The sequence below is a fragment of the Megalobrama amblycephala genome, linkage group LG16 (assembly GCF_018812025.1).
Source record: "Megalobrama amblycephala isolate DHTTF-2021 linkage group LG16, ASM1881202v1, whole genome shotgun sequence".
In the NCBI taxonomy this organism is placed as follows: domain Eukaryota; kingdom Metazoa; phylum Chordata; class Actinopteri; order Cypriniformes; family Xenocyprididae; genus Megalobrama; species Megalobrama amblycephala.
In genome coordinates this window covers 30,781,401-30,801,110 of record NC_063059.1, presented here as the reverse complement: position 1 = coordinate 30,801,110, position 19,710 = coordinate 30,781,401, and the positions used below count along the sequence as shown (strand labels likewise).

General features: G+C 38.7%; 2 protein-coding genes across 2 annotated transcripts; one reads left to right on the top strand and one right to left on the bottom strand.

The window, feature by feature from the left end:
• Positions 1-105: 105 nt before the first annotated feature.
• On the top strand, positions 106-8,134 carry p2rx8 (purinergic receptor P2X, ligand-gated ion channel, 8). Its single transcript, XM_048160265.1, has 12 exons — positions 106-617; positions 756-900; positions 1,018-1,089; positions 3,122-3,197; positions 3,357-3,435; positions 3,865-3,948; positions 4,084-4,222; positions 4,329-4,450; positions 6,866-6,959; positions 7,046-7,111; positions 7,332-7,417; positions 7,572-8,134. Exons 1-12 carry the CDS (start codon positions 484-486, stop codon positions 7,633-7,635), a joined length of 1,161 nt encoding a protein of 386 aa, XP_048016222.1. The 5' UTR covers positions 106-483; the 3' UTR covers positions 7,636-8,134.
• A 4,639-nt stretch (positions 8,135-12,773) lies between these two features.
• fam222bb (family with sequence similarity 222 member Bb) lies at positions 12,774-19,630 on the bottom strand. Its single transcript, XM_048160250.1, has 3 exons — positions 19,399-19,630; positions 17,739-17,863; positions 12,774-17,538 (listed from the first exon to the last, which is right to left on the bottom strand). The coding sequence occupies exons 2-3, from the start codon at positions 17,815-17,817 to the stop codon at positions 15,824-15,826; spliced, it is 1,794 nt and encodes a 597-aa protein (XP_048016207.1). The 5' UTR covers positions 17,818-17,863; positions 19,399-19,630; the 3' UTR covers positions 12,774-15,823.
• Between the last annotated feature and the right edge of the window lie 80 nt (positions 19,631-19,710).

Genomic DNA, 19,710 nt, shown 5'->3' with positions numbered 1-19,710 from the left:
ACGTGCTTCCGTTTTCCGTATTCTTCAAAAAGCTTACACTGTATGTCCTACGCCTTCCCTATTCAACTGTGTTCGTTCCGTAAGCAGAATAGGGAAGGCGTAGGACATACAGCGTAAGCTTTTTGAAGAATTGTGGGTTTGAGCTCAGTGCTGGAAATGTTGGAGGGGGGGATGAGTGAAGTTTTAATTACCTACAACTGAGATGCCCTAACCCCCAATCACTCCCCACATGCAGCAAAAAAAAGGCTGCCCACTACTCTTGGTGTGTGTTCACGGTGTGTGTGTGCACTTGCATGGGTGAAATGCAGAGCATAAAGACCATACTTGGCCACACGTCACTTTCACTTTCACATTCACAATATGTAGGAGTATTATGGAGAACATGACATGTAAATTGTAAAGTGACGTGATGCACATGTCAGTGTGGGTCTAAAGATGCAGGGCGTGTGAGCAGCACATAATTGTCCAGTAGCAGGAGCAGGAATGGCTCATTGGTGCAGTCGACATCCATTCTTTCTCTTTGAATACACAACAATCAAATATGTGGTCACGCAGAATAAGAAATTGGGACTCTTATACAGAATCCTTCAACTCACTGTCATGGGATATCTCATCGGGTAAGAGTTATAATTCCTTAATTCAAACCTTAGTTTTGCTTGGGGTAAAAATTTGATGTGATGATGCCAGCAATCTCTCTCTCTCTTGAGCTTTTACTGTTTTGATGGGCAAATATTAAACATGTTTTACCTCAACAGATGGGTATTTGTGACAAAGAAAGAGTACCAGGCAAAAGATGACACAATCGAGAGTTCTGTGCGAACTAAAGTTAAAGGAGTTGCACGTGTCAACACAACAGATTCAAAACTCTGGGGACCAGAGGACTACGTTTTCCCAGAACAGGTCAGTCAAAACACACTGTAGTCTGAAAAAGATCTGTTAAGTTCTGTGTCCATCATATGATTCATGATTTGCTTCATTAATTTGCTTTATTAATATTTTGCTTTATTTCGTTTCCAGGGTGAGGGTTTTCTTTTTATAACAACCAATTTCATTGAGACGCCAAACCAAAAAATGGGCAACTGTTCAGAGGTAAAACTCTTATTTTAACTGTCAGTTTTCCCTCTCTTAGGTCAAAGCCTGTTCCCCCTGTTTCCCTTCAGTTAGGGTTATGATTAGAAAGTCCACAGGAAACATAGAGAGAAAAGACTTCAACACAACACCATCATCCCACATCTGCACTTTCATCAACACTTTTAACACATCAGCTGTTATTTTCAGTGTTTTTTGCTTTTTTTGGGGGTGACATATAGCTGTTTGCTATTCAGAGGATATTGTCAGCTGATTACGATAAGCAAACCCTCATTGGCTTGCACCCTATCTCAAATTATGTTCCATTCAGGCCATTAACATTGTAAAAGCACTTTGGTTATTATGTATGAACGGATGTACGCCGATTATGGTTAGCAAAATACTGCAGGGCTTTTTTGCTACTTCCCCATTATAAGCCACACTGGATTGATTTAATAGGCTTGCTGGTTTGGCAGTGATAATTTCCATGCCACCATTTCTTGTCTTATCAGTCTCAGGGGACATTCATACATAACGCGTTTTAGCATTTAAATGGAATTTTATTTCCAGAATACAGTTGCATATTTGGGCTTAGTAGTTGGCACCCATAGGACAAAAACGTATGACCGTTTATCGCTTTTTAGTGTGTGACAGACAAGTAGCGCTTCAATGGTGCTGTTATTCATGCCAGAGCTGCATGCGTTTGACTGAACCCTATTTTGACATCCTAAGTAATTGTATTCAGCATCTTTATGCCATTACAAGCTTTTTGATGCAAAAGTAAGAAATTTACTTTATTATTTAAAGGATTAGTTCACTTTCAAATTAAAATTTCCTGATAATTTACTCAAAATGTTCCTGACTTTCTTTCTTCAGTCGAAAAGAAATTAAGGTTTTTGATAAAAACATTCCAGGATTTTTCTCCATATAGTGGACTTCAATGGCCTCCAAACGGTTGAAGGTCAAAATTACAGTTTCAGTGCAGCTTCAAAGCATTCTACACGATCCCAGATGAGGAATAAGGGTCTTATCTAGAGAAACCATCGCTCATTTTCTAAAAAAAAATAAAAATTTTATACTTTTTAACCATAAATGCTCATCTTGAACTAGCTCTCCTCAGGTCAAAGTTTGAACTAAATTGTCATATACAATATGCAAGTGCAAGTATATAACAATTAGTTCAAACTTTGACCTGTGGAGGGCGGTAATGCAGTGTCTACACTGCTGGAATTCTAATAGAAAAGAAGAAGAGAGCTAGCACTCATTTTTTAGAAAATGAGAGATGGTTTCTCTAGATAAGACCCTTATTCCTCATCTGGGATCATGTAGAACGCTTTGAAGCTGCAATGAAACTGTAATTTTCAACTTCAACCATTAGGAGGCCATTGAAGTCCACTATATGGAGAATAATCCTGGAATGTTTTCATCAAAAACCTTAATTTCTTTTCAACTGAAGAAAGAAAGACATGGACATCTTGGATGACATGGGGGTGAGTAAATTATCAGGAAATTTTAATTTGAAAGTGAACTAATCCTTTAATTCAGTGCATTGCTGTGATGAGATGGTCATTTGGTTTTTGACGGGGAGTTTAATTTAAGCACATGATCCGAAGACTCACTCATAAAGTCAGTCACTTGTCGCCACCTACTGGCGTAAATATGTAATCCGCCAACCTGATCTCACGGCAGTTCGTACGTATTTTATGAGGCGGCTAATTCGTACGGATTCGAAAGACCTCACTCGTACGAATTAGTGCATTTTTTGCTAAATCATATGTATTTTACGAGTTGCCAAATTCGGATGAATGACCTACCCCTAAACCTACCCATCAGCGGGGTTTAGACAAATTGTACGAATTCGTACAACCTCACTCGAATTAGCCACCTCCTAAAATGCGTACAAACTGGTCGTGAGATACCGTTGAATCTGCAGAAAGAGGCACGGAAAATCCCAACCATTTAGAACCTTAGACCGTTGTTAAAATAAGCTCATAGCTATGTTCAGTAGGTTTATATATTTATTGCTAACAATAGGCTATATTTCTTCTTTTAGAACCCCGCAATACCAAATGCAAAGTGCACTAAGGACGAAGACTGCAGAGAAGGAGAGGCTGTTAGGGCTGGAAACGGTATAACTTTAAACTGCTTGATACTTTAACACAAAGTCTGAAGCTAAACGTTGATTTAACATGCTAGCATAATAAAGCCATGCTGCATAATATATATTTGCCATCTGTTTATAAAAATATGTCAACCCCTACTAGCCTAAATAGTTTCATTCTCTCTAGGAATTAAGACTGGCCTTTGTATTAATGGCACTTGTGAAATAAATGGCTGGTGTCCCACTGAAAAGAGAGAGCATCCAGGGTAAGAATATTTTCTTTCACTATTTTAAAGTTCATAACATGTTGAACACAGACAGTGCTATGGAAGCTTTTTCTACCTCAAAGTATCCACCTTATTTTTAACGTAAGAATGGCGTAGCTTCCAGTGTCATCCTCTTCCAGTTTTTTCTAGCTATACAAAACAGCTTTTTATGCTTCTTGACATCGCAAAGTGGTATTTCCAACCATATGATTTTAATGTATTGTCGTGATTATTAACAGACTGATTTGTAGTGCAAATAGTTTTACCGTTTACTGCACTTTGTTATTATTCTGTAAGTTATAAAGTGACTAATGCACATTCACAGAAAATAGCTTACTTCCACATTGCAAAATAAGGTTAATTAACGTAATTAGATTTAAAATAAAAAAATGAAGTCACAATGACATGCTCATGCAAATTATTTTTTAGCCCAGACACTGTAGTGAGACAAGCTGAAAACTTTACCATATACATAAGGAACTTCATCAGATTTTCCCAGTTCAACTTCTCAAAGTAAGACATTCAGATGCATTCATTAATAATGAGTCCAAACCCTATCTGTTTTTATGTCAATAAAAAACACAAAACTATTTACTGAATAATATTACCACTCAATTATTTCAAATGTTGTTGTTTTTTTCTTCTCAGATCAAATATATTAAACAAAAATGAATCACATTTTAAAACCTGCGTGTATGATGAAATTGCCGACCCGTACTGTCCTATTTTTCGGCTGGGAGATATTGTAAGCAAAGCTGGACATAGCTTTCAAGAAATAGCTGTAAAGGTGAGAATACTGAAAGTGGGTTTAATGTGTGGCTGATTTTCAAAATTTGATTTAATATACATTATGTGCTTATTATGCAAAATCTAATATTTTCATATAATTCCAGGGTGGTTCATTTGGTGTTCTGATTGAGTGGTCTTGTGACCTTGATAAAGATGCCTCAAATTGCAATCCTCACTACAGTTTTCTGTTTCTGGGCAGCAACAAGACAGACGGATATAACTTCAGGTACGTTCACACTACACTTATCAAGTCAAAATCATTCTGAGTGCCCTTTTTTACTGAGAGCATTGTCTTATATTTGTTTTGAAAGTAAATGATTGATGAAAAAATGTATGTAGACTCCCCGGCCTAAAAAAAAACGTTGCTGTTTGGATTTTAATAGGCAGATACTTAAGAGTCTATGGTTGGATCATTATTAAAGTATTATTACACTCTTAAAAAATGATGGGTTAAAAACAACCCTAGTTGGGTTAAATATGGACAAACCCAGTGGTTGGGTTAAATATTTGACTTAACCTGCTGGGTAGTTTTATTTAAAGGTGCCCTAGATTCAAAAATTTAATTTACCTCGGCATAGTTAAATAACAAGAGTTCAGTACATGGAAAAGACATACACTGAGTCTCAAACTCCATTGTTTCCTCCTTCTTATATAAATCTCATTTGTTTAAAAGACCTCCGAAGAACAGGCGAATCTCAACATAACACCGACTGTTACGTAACAGTCGGGATCATTAATATGTACGCCCCAATATTTGCATATGCCAGCCCATGATTGAGGCATTACACAAGGGCAGCCAGTATTAACGTCTGGATGAAAGGCATTAGACAAGGGCAGAACGTCTGGATGTGCACAGCTAGGTAAGCAAGCAAGGACAATAGCAAAAAATGGCAGATGGAGCAATAATAACTGACATGATCCATGATAACATGATATTTTTAGTGATATTTGTAAATTGTCTTTCTAAATGTTTCATTAGCATGTTGCTAATGTACTGTTAAATGTGGTTACAGTTACCATCATTTCTTACTGTATTCACGGAGACAAGAGCCGTCGCTATTTTCATTTTTAAACACTTGCAGTCTGTATAATTCATAAACACAACTTCATTCTTTATAAATCTCTCCAACAGTGTAGCATTAGCCGTTAGCCACAGAGCACAGCCTCAAACTCATTCAGAATCAATGTAAACATCAAAATAAACACTGTACTTACGTGATTAGACATGCTGCATGACGAACACTTTGTAAAGATCCATTTTGAGGGTTATATTAGCTGTGTGAACTTTTGTTGTTTAAGGCAAGCGCGAGCTCTTGGGGCGTGGAGCACGGGATTTAAAGGGCCACACACCCTGAATCGGCTCATTTCTAATTATGCCCCAAAATAGGCAGTTAAAAAATTTATTTTAAAAAATCTATGGGGTATTTTGAGCTGAAACTTCACAGACACATTCAGGGGACACCTTAGACTTATATTACATCTTTTTTAAAAAAGTTCTAGGGCACCTTTAACTCAACTATTGTTTAAAAATGACTATATTGCTCACCTAAAATGAACCCAAAATAGGTTGGCAATTAACATTTATTAATATGTTTAATAAATAACAATTAAATAATAAACATTTGTTAAATTGCTTATTAATATATGTTCACCTTTTGATTATCAGTGTTGATTTATGTGTCTGATTTTTTTATTTCCAAACTATTTTGGGTTAATTTTAAGCCAGCTATATAGTAATTTTTAATCAATAGTTGAGTTAAATAAAACTAACTTGCCAAAACAACCCAATCGCTGGGTTTGTCCATATTTAAACCAAATAGGGTTTTTAACCGAGCATTTTTTAGAGTGTATGTTTCTAGCATATTAAATGTTCGGCAAAGGTTCTTTTAACCCTAACAGATGGAGGGTGCAGCTTTTCATTTCTTGAACAACCGTGTCAGAAGGCGTATCATGGCCATATTTTGACAATGTCAAAATTCATCAGGGTTAAAAATGTGAAAGAATGGTTTGGAGAGAGCATGAAGAAACATTTCATGAATTGGCACTAGTCCAGACCTTAAACTCAGTGTAAGTTTTTGGGATGTGCTGGAGAAGACTTTACAGAGAGCTTGACTCTTGCATTGTCAATACAAGCTCTTGACCAAAAATTGATGCACCTCTTAATAGAAATAACTTCACAACATTTATTTTCATCAACTTTTGGTCAAGATCTTGTATTGACAATGCAAGAGTCAAGCACTCTGTAAAGTCTACTCCAGCACATCCCAAAAACTTTCAATGAAGTTAAGGTCTGGATTCAGAGGTGCCAATTCAATGATTCTTCATGCTCCCTCCCAGCCATTCTTTCACAATTTGAACCTGATGAATCTTGACATTGTCATCCTGGATATGGCCATGATACGTCTTTGACATTGTTGTTTAAGAAATAGAAAGCTACACACTCCATCTTTTAGGGTTAAAATAACCGTTGTCAAACATATAACATGCTAGAAACATAACAATAACTGTGATAATGATCCATCCATAGATTCTTAAGTATTTGCCAATTAAAATCCAAACAGCGACTTTTTTTTTTTTTTTTTTTTTCGTCCAGGCAGTGTTTAAAAGTTATGCTCAAGATCTCCAATAAATGTCTTTTTAGATTTGCAAAATATTTCAAAGATGATGCAGGACAGAAGCAAAGAACACTTTACAAAGTGTTTGGAATTCATTTAAACATCATGGTGTTTGGAACGGTATGTGACTCAATAACAGCAATGCATATACAAGTGCTGTATATATGATTGTATATGTATAATTATTTTTTATGAGTCTTTTCCAGGCAAGAAAGTTTAGTATTATTAAGACCATCATCAACATAGCATCAGTTCTTACTTTAATGACTGCTGTAAGTAAATATTCAGATCACTATTATTTATTTATTTTTGTAATCATTATTACTTTGTACAGTAGTTGTCTTTGGCTACACAAGACCATTGTAACATACATAACACTGAAACTGAGACATTATCTTAAACTAATGAGCATTAATAAATGAGTTATAATGTTGTTGTCATACATCACCAATTTATATATAAATGGCTGCAAACAAGATTGTTTTTCTCCAGGGTTCTTACTTATGCGACATCATACTACTCTGCATGATGAAGAAGAACACTGCTTACAGAGACTCAAAGTTTGAGAGAATACAAAAGTATGTAACAGAAGCATGTTTGCTAGAAATGCACAGCCCTGCTGTGTACTTTGATTTAGGAAAAATATAATTTGAGTAATGCATATCATATGTCAAATGTCATTAAATACATGTAACTGCAAGCATTGATCATCTTTATTTTATATCTCCTCAGGAATGACAAAGAAAATCCAGTGGAAAAGATGCCAGCGGCTCTGAAGAGAACGTTCAGTTTATGAAATTTGCAATAATAGCAATGCTTGTAGTGTGAAATATGAGCAAAGTGCATTGGATTCATCTCATTCTGAGGCAGACATTATTAGCTGAAGTCTAGAAATGTTATTTATATAATATATTGTATGATGTATAAATACAATGGCATATTCAGATTTATATTTGTATTGGACTTCCTTATGTTGTGTCTAAGTACAAACTTGATGCATGTTTATCAATCAGCTGTCATGTTTTGTTTTTCATTCACTTCCTTAATTCTCAATGTTAAATTTGCTCCATGAGATATTAAGTCTGTCTTGTATTGTAAATCCTGGTCCTTCACCACTTAATTTACACTAATACTAAGTCTAGCAGCATTGAGTATAAATAAGTAGCATATAAGACTGACGTGACTCAATACATTTATTGTATAAACTTCAGAAGGTCAATTATATAGTAAATTATATTTATAATGGCATTTTAACATGATTTTAGTCATTAAACTCATTCAGTGGATTAATCATATTTGACTAACTTTTTTTTTATCATTGTGGCCATTATACTTTTTAAGAAATTTTCTACTACAATGAATCTGTTGCTGTATGATTTACTATATGATTAATTAATCTAATTAGTAGTGTTGTACTAACTATTACTTATTTTTTAAGTATACATAGCCTACTGTAAAACACTTGAGGAGTTGTAGCTACACAAAGTTACCAGAAGAGGTCACACAACACTCAAAACCGCTTAAAACGTGTCATTAAAATTGGCTTGAAATTATTAATTTAAAATATTTACCCCGAGTGTTTGCATCTGTAGCATTGCACTACTGTACATGATAAAACAGAATACTTTTATAAAGAAACAAAATGTGATATCCAGATAAAACATGTAAGAGAAGCATTTGTGCCTTCAATCCATATCTGTCCATCCACTCTTCACTTATCTCCAATGTTGGGGTCGATAAAAAAATAATTTATTAACATTACTCATTACTCTATATAGGCTAATATTAATATTATTACTTTACTTCCAGGCAACAGTAATTCGTTTCACAGCTCGTTATATTACGCCTAATTTTCCACCCCACAGAAGTGGCAATTGTATATTTTCTCCTCAAAATTCTGACTTTGCATGCCTCTTTGTGAATATTTAAATTATTTATATTTCATTAGACACACACACAAACACAGACCCACACCACCTTCTACTTGGAAATAAAGTCGGACACCTGTGCACCGGGGCAGATCGATCAACCCCGTCCTCAGCTAGACGTGTCGTTTGACATTCCTTCCAAGATGGCGGCAAGTCCTGATTTCAGTTAGCACAGAGCTACCCAAAGTCAAATGTAAAAAATAAACTTTAACATTAGACATTACGTTTATATACCTTAATTTCTGCTTTTCCTCAGCTGTTTTCGAAGCGAATGGCAGCATTTTATGTTATTTTTATTCTGCTTTTGCCATAATTGACACAAAAACACAAAATGCTCTCGGTGTCATGGCGACATCATGTGGTCAACATGTGAACGTGACGTGACTGAGTGGGACATTTCAAATGGGATATTCCCTCGTCCAACCTCGTCTCATTCAAGTAAGTAAATAATATAAAAGAGCATTAATTATTCTTGAACAGACTAAAGTATTTAAAGGGAGAAGGTTACATTTACGCTGCCTTCACGTGTAATTCATCGGGATTAGCGTAATTATGAGTTTCCTATTAAAAAATCTGACATGAACGCCCTCTCAAGTCCTATTTGCCAATGGGAAGCTCGGGAATAATTTTGATAGGCCTATCCAAATTCCGGAATTGGGCGTGCCATAGGCCTAAACTTTAAACATGGCGGAGGGGAGAACAATGCTGCTGTGACTAGCAACCTATTCTTTAGGCCTATTAGTTTTTTCCACAACAGCTACATTGCCTTGTCATGTTGTTAAAGTATACTTATATATTTATACTTACTATTGCATATGTAGCCTACATATATGAATAATCATTTGAAGTGTATTGTTTTATATACAGTGAAAATGAACCTGTAATTGACCAACATTTCAGCAAGCTGATCATTCTAGATAGCACGGTGAATGTTTATTTATTATTGGTTGTCAATGAATAGGATGCTAAATATCATTTTGGCTTAATTAAGAATAAACCTCCGACAACAAAGCCCTTGAATGCAACGAGCTTTCACGACTTCAGAAGTGGGAAGTAGGACATTTCCGACAGCATGTGAAAGCAGCATAAAAATATACATTTTATCATTAGACTAAATCCACTGTTGTTTTATATAGAATTGTTATATACTACATTTAATGCAGTTACATCAGTAACTGTAATTAAATGACAGAAAAAATAAGACTAATTCCACTTCCACAAAGCAAAAAGTAATTAAATTACAACTAATACTGCCTCTGATTAATTTCAGAATAATAGAAATGTTGCCTTTAAAAACTAATAGCAGATTAAATGTTTGTCCCATACTTCAGGAATCAGTGATTTCACTTTTCCCCCAACTAGATGGTAATAAATTGCATCTGCTTATCTAAACACTGCCTCATCTGTTCATTCCCAGTAGTGTTTTTAAACCTGTGTAAGTACAGCTACATCAGCGTGTTATTAGTGTTTTTGTAGGCTCAATAATAATCTTGTCAAAAGGGTTTAGAAGTGTCTACCGTGTGCAGAAAAACACTTTATTTTTACATGGATTACCACCCACAGAATCTTGACAGATTTGGCACTTGCGTCGGAGCTCAGTTAACCTCAGGGCATTTGTGTGACACAGCTCTAATTGGCTTTGTACAAAACTGTGCCATGATGCCATCTTCAAAGGATACAGAAGTTAACTGAGGATACTCAGAGTCTTTTGCCAAACTCTCGGCAGCATGAATGGGCATTTGGTTGATTTGGGGCCACTAAAGGCCTGATAGGTTCTGATGATATAACAATATACCGTTTTACATTCTATATAAAGAATAAGAAGGAAATGTGTAATAAATTTGAGATCACACTGATCAGATGTGATCAAGATGATATTCTTAACCAGTGTTGGGGAAAGTTACTTACTAAAAGTAATGCATTAGCCTACAATATTGTGTTACTCCCTAAAAAAAGTAACTAATTGTGTTAGTTACTTTTTATGAAAAGTAATGCGTTACATGACTTTTGCGCTACTTATTCTCACCTGGGCTGGGCTTGCTTGTTTTTTAATAACAACAAAGAAAGTTATTTTTTTGGCAAGTGTTAAGGCTCTTTCATGCCAAAAGTGAAAAGAATAAGCTTCAGGCTGAAGGAAATGCATATTTACGCCTGTACAGTAAAGGGCGCAGCTCAAACAAACCTTTCAGCTGTGTTGACATTCTGGATTAAAGAAGAATATATTTATTTTTAAATCTAATATAAAGTAATTTTTGCTTATTAGTATGGTTCAATTAGATCCTTGAAGGTCAGCAGCAAAGACATTGGTAATAAAGTGAGATTAAATACATAAAGTATATTTGTGTAATTAATATATTTAATTATTACAGGTTTGCGTAAAATTCTGAGATTGCATTTCACAGTTTTTATTCTTTTTGAGGAATACTGAATGTTTTCGTGCAAGTGAGATGAGTAAATGCATGTTCACATTTAGTCTACAATAATCATGTTTACACAGCGCACATGATGCCTCTGCACTTACGATTCCTCTCAACATGGGGACAGGTGAGCTGTCAGTCAATAAATGTGAAAACAAAGTAACTTATTTATTTATTTTTATTTTTTTATTTATTTATTTTTAAAAGAGGACAATGCACATTAATTAACACAAGAAACAAGTCTCTTATGTAAATGTGCCAGATTTAGCCATTCTGGCTAATTTTCATCTGCAGTCCCTGCAGTAACTTGCATTACTTATTTGAAAAAGTAACAGATATTTTGTTGTAAATTGAAAAAGTAATGCATTACTTTACTAGTTAAGCTACTTGAAAAAAGTAATCCGATTACGCAATTCAAGTTACTTGTAATGCATTACCCCCAACACTGTTCTTAATACAAATATATAATTTAATTTTCTTTCCTTGTTATACCAAAATTACAGCATGATTCCTCACTACCCCTAAAATTGAAAACATACTCAGATCATTCCTCAATACCCCTTATTAATATTACACAATACACAGGAAAGTGCATCTTTTATTTTTCTGTGTTGAAGGTACTGTAATCAGAGCATTGTTGTCATTCAGACCAAAAGCACAATTGCGTGTGATATTGCTTTTACTGAATAACTTTTATAATCAGACTAAATAGTAAGTATTGCCAGCTACTTTGTCTATTATTGCCTCCGCCAATGAAAATAGTTCCAAACAAATCCTAACCAAATTAACCATTGCACATCCCTGAGCAACACAGAGGATGTCTTGAATGAATCATTTAGGATTCAGCAAATCACGTTTGTAGTAGAACTAAATAGTTGTTTGATTTACTCAGAAACACAGTCAGTTCTTGCCACTTTGTGTCGATGCGACCTGCAGAAAAATTCACTAAAAATACAAAATTCGCAGAACCTGAAAAGACAAGTGGAGTGATACAGTGAAAGTCCCAGTGCTGTTGAACTTACGCCGCTTGACCAATCAAATCCGAGGACCGGAACTTACTTTTGTATAATTCTTGTCAACGTTGTTAAATAATTATTAAAACATTAAGCAAATCTTGCAAGATTTAAGCAACTCTTCATTCTGAAGAGTCTCTTTCCATATTTCCACATGCTAGTTACCATAGGCTCTGGTAAGTTTTATAATTTAGGATATTTTTAAGAAATTGCTTGAATACATTGTCCACTAGCAAAACAAATTGAGTACTGCTTTCAATACTGTGACAAAAAATGCTTTTGTCTACCCTGCTAAATATTCTGAGAATATGCATAGAAAATAATAGATAAATCAGTTTAAATAGTCCCACTGAAGATACAATATTTTACATTTTGTACGTGTACTGATTAAAAGAGGGGAAAACACATTTTATGAAATGTGAAAAAGCAGATTACACTCAAAATGAATACTTCTGAAAATAATTGTCACATTACTCCAAAATAAATACTTGGCAAATAAAAGTTTTGTAACCAGTTTTATTCCAGTACGCAAGAATCAGTGAAATATAGGAGACAAAAAAAAGACACACAACACACTTTGCAAATGCAAGTCAAACTTTATTTTGGTTAGAGGGGAATGTTTGTGCAACACGTTCCTGAAAAAATGTGTATCTGGAATGACAGTTTTCGGTTACACAAAACAGGTGCGCACTGCTACCATTCAAGTGACATTTTGTTCTTTGGTGGAACAAGATGAGACACACTCAACTCCTCCTAACACACACTCCTGTAGTCCAAAACTGCCATTGTGTTGTTTTGGGAAGGGGGGTGGGAAGGGGTGGTGATGGGGGCAGGAGTGCATGTGCTCCAAAAGACAAAGAACTTTCCAGAGCATTCCTTTGAATGTTTCAAGGACACTAGGGAGTTCAGCAGCGTAGCTCTCGCCACCTAAACTAGTGATTCAGCAGCAACTATTCACATCCGAACAGATCTTGCACCTGCAGCAGCACACAATGTTCATTTTTTCTGAACGATTTCAGTAGTTTTTAAAGTAGCTCGGTCCCCCGTTCGTGAGCAGTGCACTACGTCTATGGAATGTGCACTAGCGCCTGTCCATTTTCCATCCCAACGGTCACATACACACAGTCCACATCAGCCCAGAGGAGGCACTTCACATAGAGATAGTAACTATTAAAAGAGTAACCTGACATTGTACTCTTGAGCTGTAACAAGGCATGGAATGAGGATCGAAAGAAATACAGGAAGTCTAAAAGTTCAAGCTTTACATATGACATGATCGACAGGCAAATGGAATAACTTATTACGTCTGCCGATACTCAACCTATTAACAATATTGCATTGCAAAAAAAGGCATAATATAAATTAGATCTTAACTCTATCCTCACAACATTTATAAGAAATCATTTTTTGTGGTCAGAATAAAATAGCAGCTTCATGGGCAACGTATTCCGACGTGAAAGCTTAAACTAGGCCTGCCGTTATTGAAAAACATCAGCCTGGACGCAAAGCATTTAGTAGCGCTTGCGTTTCCAACGTATGCGTTCGCCCATGACAGGAAACAGATTTAGGACTTAAACAGGTTTTGCTGCAATGTTAAACAGAGCAAATAAAGATGCTAGTTTAGGAAACATAACATGACATGGTGTGAATGCAACAACTGTTACAGCCCAATACTACACATACATTGCTAAATACAAAAAAACAAAAACAAACAAAAAAAAAACCTCTTCCTTTCGGGAGTTAGCTCCCCCGATTTATGGTTTCACAAAAAGAAATTTAGCTAAATATCATTAATTTATATTCTACACCATGCCTATTGTCAAGGACAGTTCAAGGATCAAATATTTAAGGCTTTTGAGGGGCAAACAGGGAGGTTATGATACTGGGTGTCACGGCTCCACCCATCCACTCATCCACTCATCTGCAGTTGCTCCACTCCTTACACCAAAGTCTGACAATACCCATGCTCCACTGCCAGATGGCCTGCCCTGATAAAGCTGGAGAGACTTGTTCGACGTAAAAGTCAAGGGAGAATATGAGAAGAGGCACAGGTAGACCTGAGAAAGAGAGAAACTCTCCATGGGAGTTAAACCGCGGAGCATCGGATGGATCAATTATCAAATTCACAGAACAACTAAACTTAAAATGCGTCTTTTACTTGGGTTGTTTCCCATCAAATAGTCCTAGACTGTCACCGGCGGTGCATTTCAGCTATTTCAGATAAGACCGACATGACACATCAACTGCCTAAGGTGGGTGGAAAATGCAGTGGCAGGCTTCAGCTGACACAACAGCGTGTGACGGAGATGGAAGTGATCCCGCCAGGGAAGAGCGGTATGGTGTTAATGATGGAGCAAAAGCAGGGAGCCAATCCGCCCCGACACACAGCATTCACACCGGCTAATCACACCTCTCAGTTACAGTAGCACAGCAGTGAAGCCTCAGGCTAGCCTGCGGTGCTCATTTATATTGCGCTTACATCAACACACTTCCGTCATCCAATTACGGTCAAGGACGTCTTTCCTTTAATGATGAACTAACACACAAGCGGGTGATGAAACTCTTCCCAAAGGAAGCTTAAACGTCGGTCTGCTGTAAGACCTGTAGTGAGTCGAAGCCTTCTGTCACCATCTCCTTCCAATGAAATTCAAGTAGTAACAATTAAGTTGAGAGACAAAATAAAACCCTAAGCTATGCAATTAGGGCACAGCACAAGTCCCGAAGCAATTTCAGTCTACAGCAGTCTCCATTTAAACTGAAATCTAATAAGATACTCAGAAAAAAAATAGAGGATAAAAAGGATCGCGCATTAGCTGACACTTCAAGGGAAGGATTAACATTGTACACAATGTGGCTTGACTCAGCCCTAGTGTAACATTTCCATCTAAGACTTTAACCTGATTCATGTTCAACAGTCTGAAAAAGAAACAGTCTTGTCATATGTGCATATCCCAGTATCAGTTTGCACTTTCATATCGATTTAGGATTAGTTACAAAAGCACAATATGTAAACATTGAGAGGAACAAAAATAAAATCAACCTCTATACATTGTACAAGCTGTTAGCTTAGATGGAACAGCCACATATTTCAGTATCATGGCACCCCTTAAATGTTTTCAGTTGAGTTAGTACTTCAAATCTCAAGTAGGCCTAAACTACATACAAATGGCATTTGCTGAGAATTTCTTCTCAGCTTTTTAAATAACGGACATTTGCTAATCAAAAAGAATGAGCGAATTAATATATGCATGTTGTGTGGTACATTTTTCCATTTACATTACACAGACCAGATAGGAATGGGGGAAAACAGTGCTGATGTCATAAACTGAAGCTGTTATGGCTGTTTTCTGGAAAGGAAAAAAATTTAAATAAATAAATGCCTACATTTTTCCCCCAAAGGCTAATTATTTAAGAAATCTAAAACTACTAAAATGAAAAAAAAAAAAATAATAATAATAATAAAAGAAACCAAAGTGGCACATGGGGGTTCAGATTTGTGGTAGCCACGTAAATAATCATACAGGAAACATTCAGTAGATCACTTGCAAGACTGAAAACAAAATGGGAAGGGGGTGGAATTTTTTCCTTGCACTCCGACTAACACTGACTAGTGAACTGGCTGCAGCTCATCTGTACCCTGGGTGGTGGATGTGCACATTTCTATTATCACCTGAATCTGTGGCCCTGCTGACTGAGGCTCTGTGCATCTTTGACATTGTGCCAGGATTCTGCGCTCGGAAGCAAGGTGCCTGGAAGTCGCCACCCATGTACTCCATGGTCTGCATCAGGTTCGTCTGGCTTGAAATGGAAGGCCCGGTCCTGTACTGTGCTCCAGGGGTGCAGTCTATGGAGGCCCCTGAGAGGCCTCCGTGGAACGGCCCCACCAGGTCTTGAGACCCTGAGCTGTCACTGTTTGGTGTGGGCAGGATGCTGTTCCAGGGAGGCTGCATGTAGTGGCCGTTGCTGTAACTCATTGGCATCCCGTTGACTGGAGGAGATGGAGTTGGTTTATCAGTGGGGGGCTTCAAGTTGAAGGGCTGAGCCATGCACACCTCCTGCGGGTAGCCCATGCTCTTGGTGAGGAACCCCGGTCCCACTAGGCCCTCTCTAGGGAGATTCTTGCCCTGGTGAGCCGCTCCCTCCGGAAGGTGCTGAAGGTGTGCCAACTGGTGCTGGCCCCAAGGGCCCTGCTGACGTTGTTGCTGGGGTAACTGTGGCTGGGACTGGTGCTTCATGTCATTGTGATAAAGGGGCATCCTGTTCATGGCAGCGATGTCGGGCAGTGGCAGAGTAGGGGCAGGACCACATTTGTCAGAGTTAACAAGGACGCAAGAAGGCGGAGGACCCACAACGGGATGGGTGCACACCCGAGAGCTTGCGTTGATGAGCTGGTTGCGGCTGATGGGACTGGGGTTGGCGATCTGTCCTTCACACACGGAGGTAGAGCCCATGCCAGCCCGAGCCTGGCAGAACTGGTTGATCTGATTGACGATGCTGCTCAAGTCACTGGGCCGGTTCTGGTGCAGGCTGGCAGCCATGGACAGCGGGATGGTTGAGGTAGACACAGTCACATTGGGAGGGGCGTCGGCGTCAGGAAGCTTGCGTGCCATCTGTAAGCCTGCCAGGGGTGGCTGCAAGACCCCCGGGGCCGGTGGCCCAGCGCAAGAGGCCTGTGGCATGGGTTGGGATTGAGAGAAGCCCTGGGAGTGCTGCAGGTTCACCGACTGCGCCATATCAGGCAAATGCCGTAGTCCTTGCGGACCGGGCAACTGTGTCTGCTGCTGCATGAGAGTCTGTTGGTGGTTTAGGGCGTGGTGCGGTACTGGCGGTTGGTGAGCCTGGCTCTGATGTAAAGCCTCCTGATGAGCCAGGCTCTGCTGTGGTTGTAAACTACTCTTCTGCTGCAGAGATTGTGAATGGGCCTGCAAGGCCTGAGAGTGAGCGAGACTCTTCTGGCCTAAAGGAGTCTGAACGTGTGGAACAGTGTGAGGAACATTTAAAGTGCTGGGACTGGCGTAAAGCCCACTGTGCGGGTTCATGATGAGCTTGGGGAGAAAACGGGCTCGGCCGCCTTCAATGTCCTTGAGGATCCCTTTGACGGGGACTTTGACAATGGCCAAGAGGCCCGTCCGGGTGTTGACCTGAGGTGGGTAGGGGCTGTAGCGCTGGCTGGAGGTGTCGAGACCGTTAACGGTGCGGCGAATATGCTTCCTCTGAGGTACTTTCACACTATTGGGGAAGATTTTTATAGTCAGTGGGTTATTGGCAACTTTCTTAGCATAGGCATCCAATTCCGCTGGGGTAGGATAGTGTGCTGATCTCATCCTCTGTGTAGTGTCCCCTGTGAGCAAGAGAAGGCCAAACGTGAAGGTTAATGCAAGGAATTTGGCGCTCGTATGATAGCATATGACTGCTTAACGGGGCTTTGACGGAGCAAAGTCAAGAGGCAGAGCAACTGTTTCACTAACAAAGGGACAAACTAGGTCAAACATACATGCAGTCTAATCAGAACAAAGCTCATTTCAGTTAATGGCAGCTTACATTTCTGAAGTCCAGTGTTCATCTGCGTGTGCGAGAGAAGCTGGAGGGAGGGGTTTGATACCGGCAGACAGGCCAGCATGTCACAATGAGACTAATGCAACATTGGACTCTTACTCCTCATCACACTGCAAAGGAAACATTCACGTCAGGAACAAAAACGGATTCACATCAATTGCCTCTTAAAATACATGGTGTAAAAAAAGAAACATTGGCTATTTTCTCCTCTGAGGGTGTCATTAAAGAGATCCAATTTTACGTGTAGATGTAGGTTTAATGGAACACACTGTGCAGTGGGACTTAATGAGAGTAATAAATTATAACGGCGGAAATTTCTATTTTAATTAGTGGTGGTTTGGTGCAACACAGCAGTGGAAGCAATAATCACAAAGTCTAAGATTAAAAGTCTCACAGAATGAAAATCAGCACACCGTGAATATCCCAACAAGCTAAGTAAGTAATATTGAGTAGAGCGTCAACAAATGACATGATTTAGAGCCAGCTGCAAAAAGAACGGCAATCACAGAAGTGTACAAAGGCCCTACCCTTGCTAATTCACCTGAACATCCATCAAACGTTGTAGCTATAGATCTCTGTAATTGCCTCATTGTAGCCATTTATTTAAATATCATGCATTCAAGCATGACCTTTTTAAATAGCTCTCTGAAACAGCTGGTGTCAGGGCCTACGGTGCACACCCTGCAGTTTGAGTGTCAGGAGTGCGATGCAAACGCATTCTCCCGTCTGCCTGGCAGGTGCCCAGGGGCACGGCAGGGGATGCGGCAACACGACCACAGGCCACATGCTCCCAGCTGATTCATCCAATCTGAGATGTGCAGGTGTCAAAAAGTGCAGTCGAGACAGAGCCTGACATGTTCTGAGCACCCAACCCCCAACTATTTCATCAGGGAGCTGCTTTTAATTTTACAGTAAAGGAGGTGTTATCAGCTGAAGCTCACAGAGCCTGGATCTGTGAACAATCAGAGATGACCCATGTACGTCCTGTTATATCATCCCCAAAATGGGCCAATGGATGGGGGCAGTTGTTTATTTAGGTGGTGCTCTTCAACAAAAAACCTTTGAACGGAGTTCAATATCTAGACAAACTCACAGTTCAGAGCTCTTACAAGCAAATACCATGTATCCAAGCAGGATTTTAGGCGGACATTTAAGCTGACACACATTTACAGTCTCAATTAAAAAGCTCTGGATAAGCTGTGAAATATCAAACACAGTTAGCCAAGCATAAAACCCAAAGTTTAAAGTACAATTTGTGGTTGCTATATAATCACCCACCCTATAATAAATCTGCTAGCCACCAAACTTTGCTTAGCTACAAGCTACATGCATTACAATTACTTCAGATCAACACAGACACATTTACACAATTTAGGGTCATTACAGCACACATCTGCCCTGTAGATCAGATGTATCTGGTTGATTGAAGGTTTGTCGTAGTCATCTAAATCCCAGCTCACTAGCAACCAATCTGAAGGGTGATCAGAGTGAGATCTTGGACTCCTCTGCCTCTATCTACACTTGCTACTGCCACTAGCATATAGCCTGTGTCTTCTTTGTGCGAGCCACTGCCCGGCTTTCATCTCACAGCTTCTTAAAACCGCATTAAAATGACCAGATGGAATGTGTTGAAAGCAAAACTTACTCTCTGGCTTCGGGATGAGACGTGCGATTGTTTAAAAGAGCATTTCGCTGGGTTATTCGGCACCTGTGCTCTACTTGTGTCGATAAAGCGCTTGTCTAGTCACTGCTGCTGCCCAGTGCCCACTGCAGCCTATATCCGCGCATGCGCAGTAAGCTTTTCCCACGTGTCTTCCTCGCTGAGGTCGAGAACACGCGACGGTAACTCGGGCTCAACGCGCCACCTACTGAATGGGAACTATACTAGATCACATTTTATCCTAATTAAAATGTTTATATTATATTATGATACGGTATACCATGAGACCACCACTGT

Excerpts from the sequence above, each read along its gene's own strand:
- p2rx8 (XM_048160265.1), top strand. The coding sequence starts at position 484 with ATGGCTCATTGGTGCAGTCGACATCCATTCTTTCTCTTTGAATACACA. Across the intron at positions 618-755 it reads GTCATGGGATATCTCATCGG|ATGGGTATTTGTGACAAAGA; the intron begins GTAAGAGTTATA and ends TTACCTCAACAG. Across the intron at positions 3,949-4,083 it reads TCCCAGTTCAACTTCTCAAA|ATCAAATATATTAAACAAAA; the intron begins GTAAGACATTCA and ends TTTTCTTCTCAG.
- fam222bb (XM_048160250.1), bottom strand. The coding sequence starts at position 17,817 with ATGCTGGCCTGTCTGCCGGTATCAAACCCCTCCCTCCAGCTTCTCTCG. Across the intron at positions 17,539-17,738 it reads GAACACTGGACTTCAGAAAT|GGGACACTACACAGAGGATG; the intron begins GTAAGCTGCCAT and ends TCTTGCTCACAG.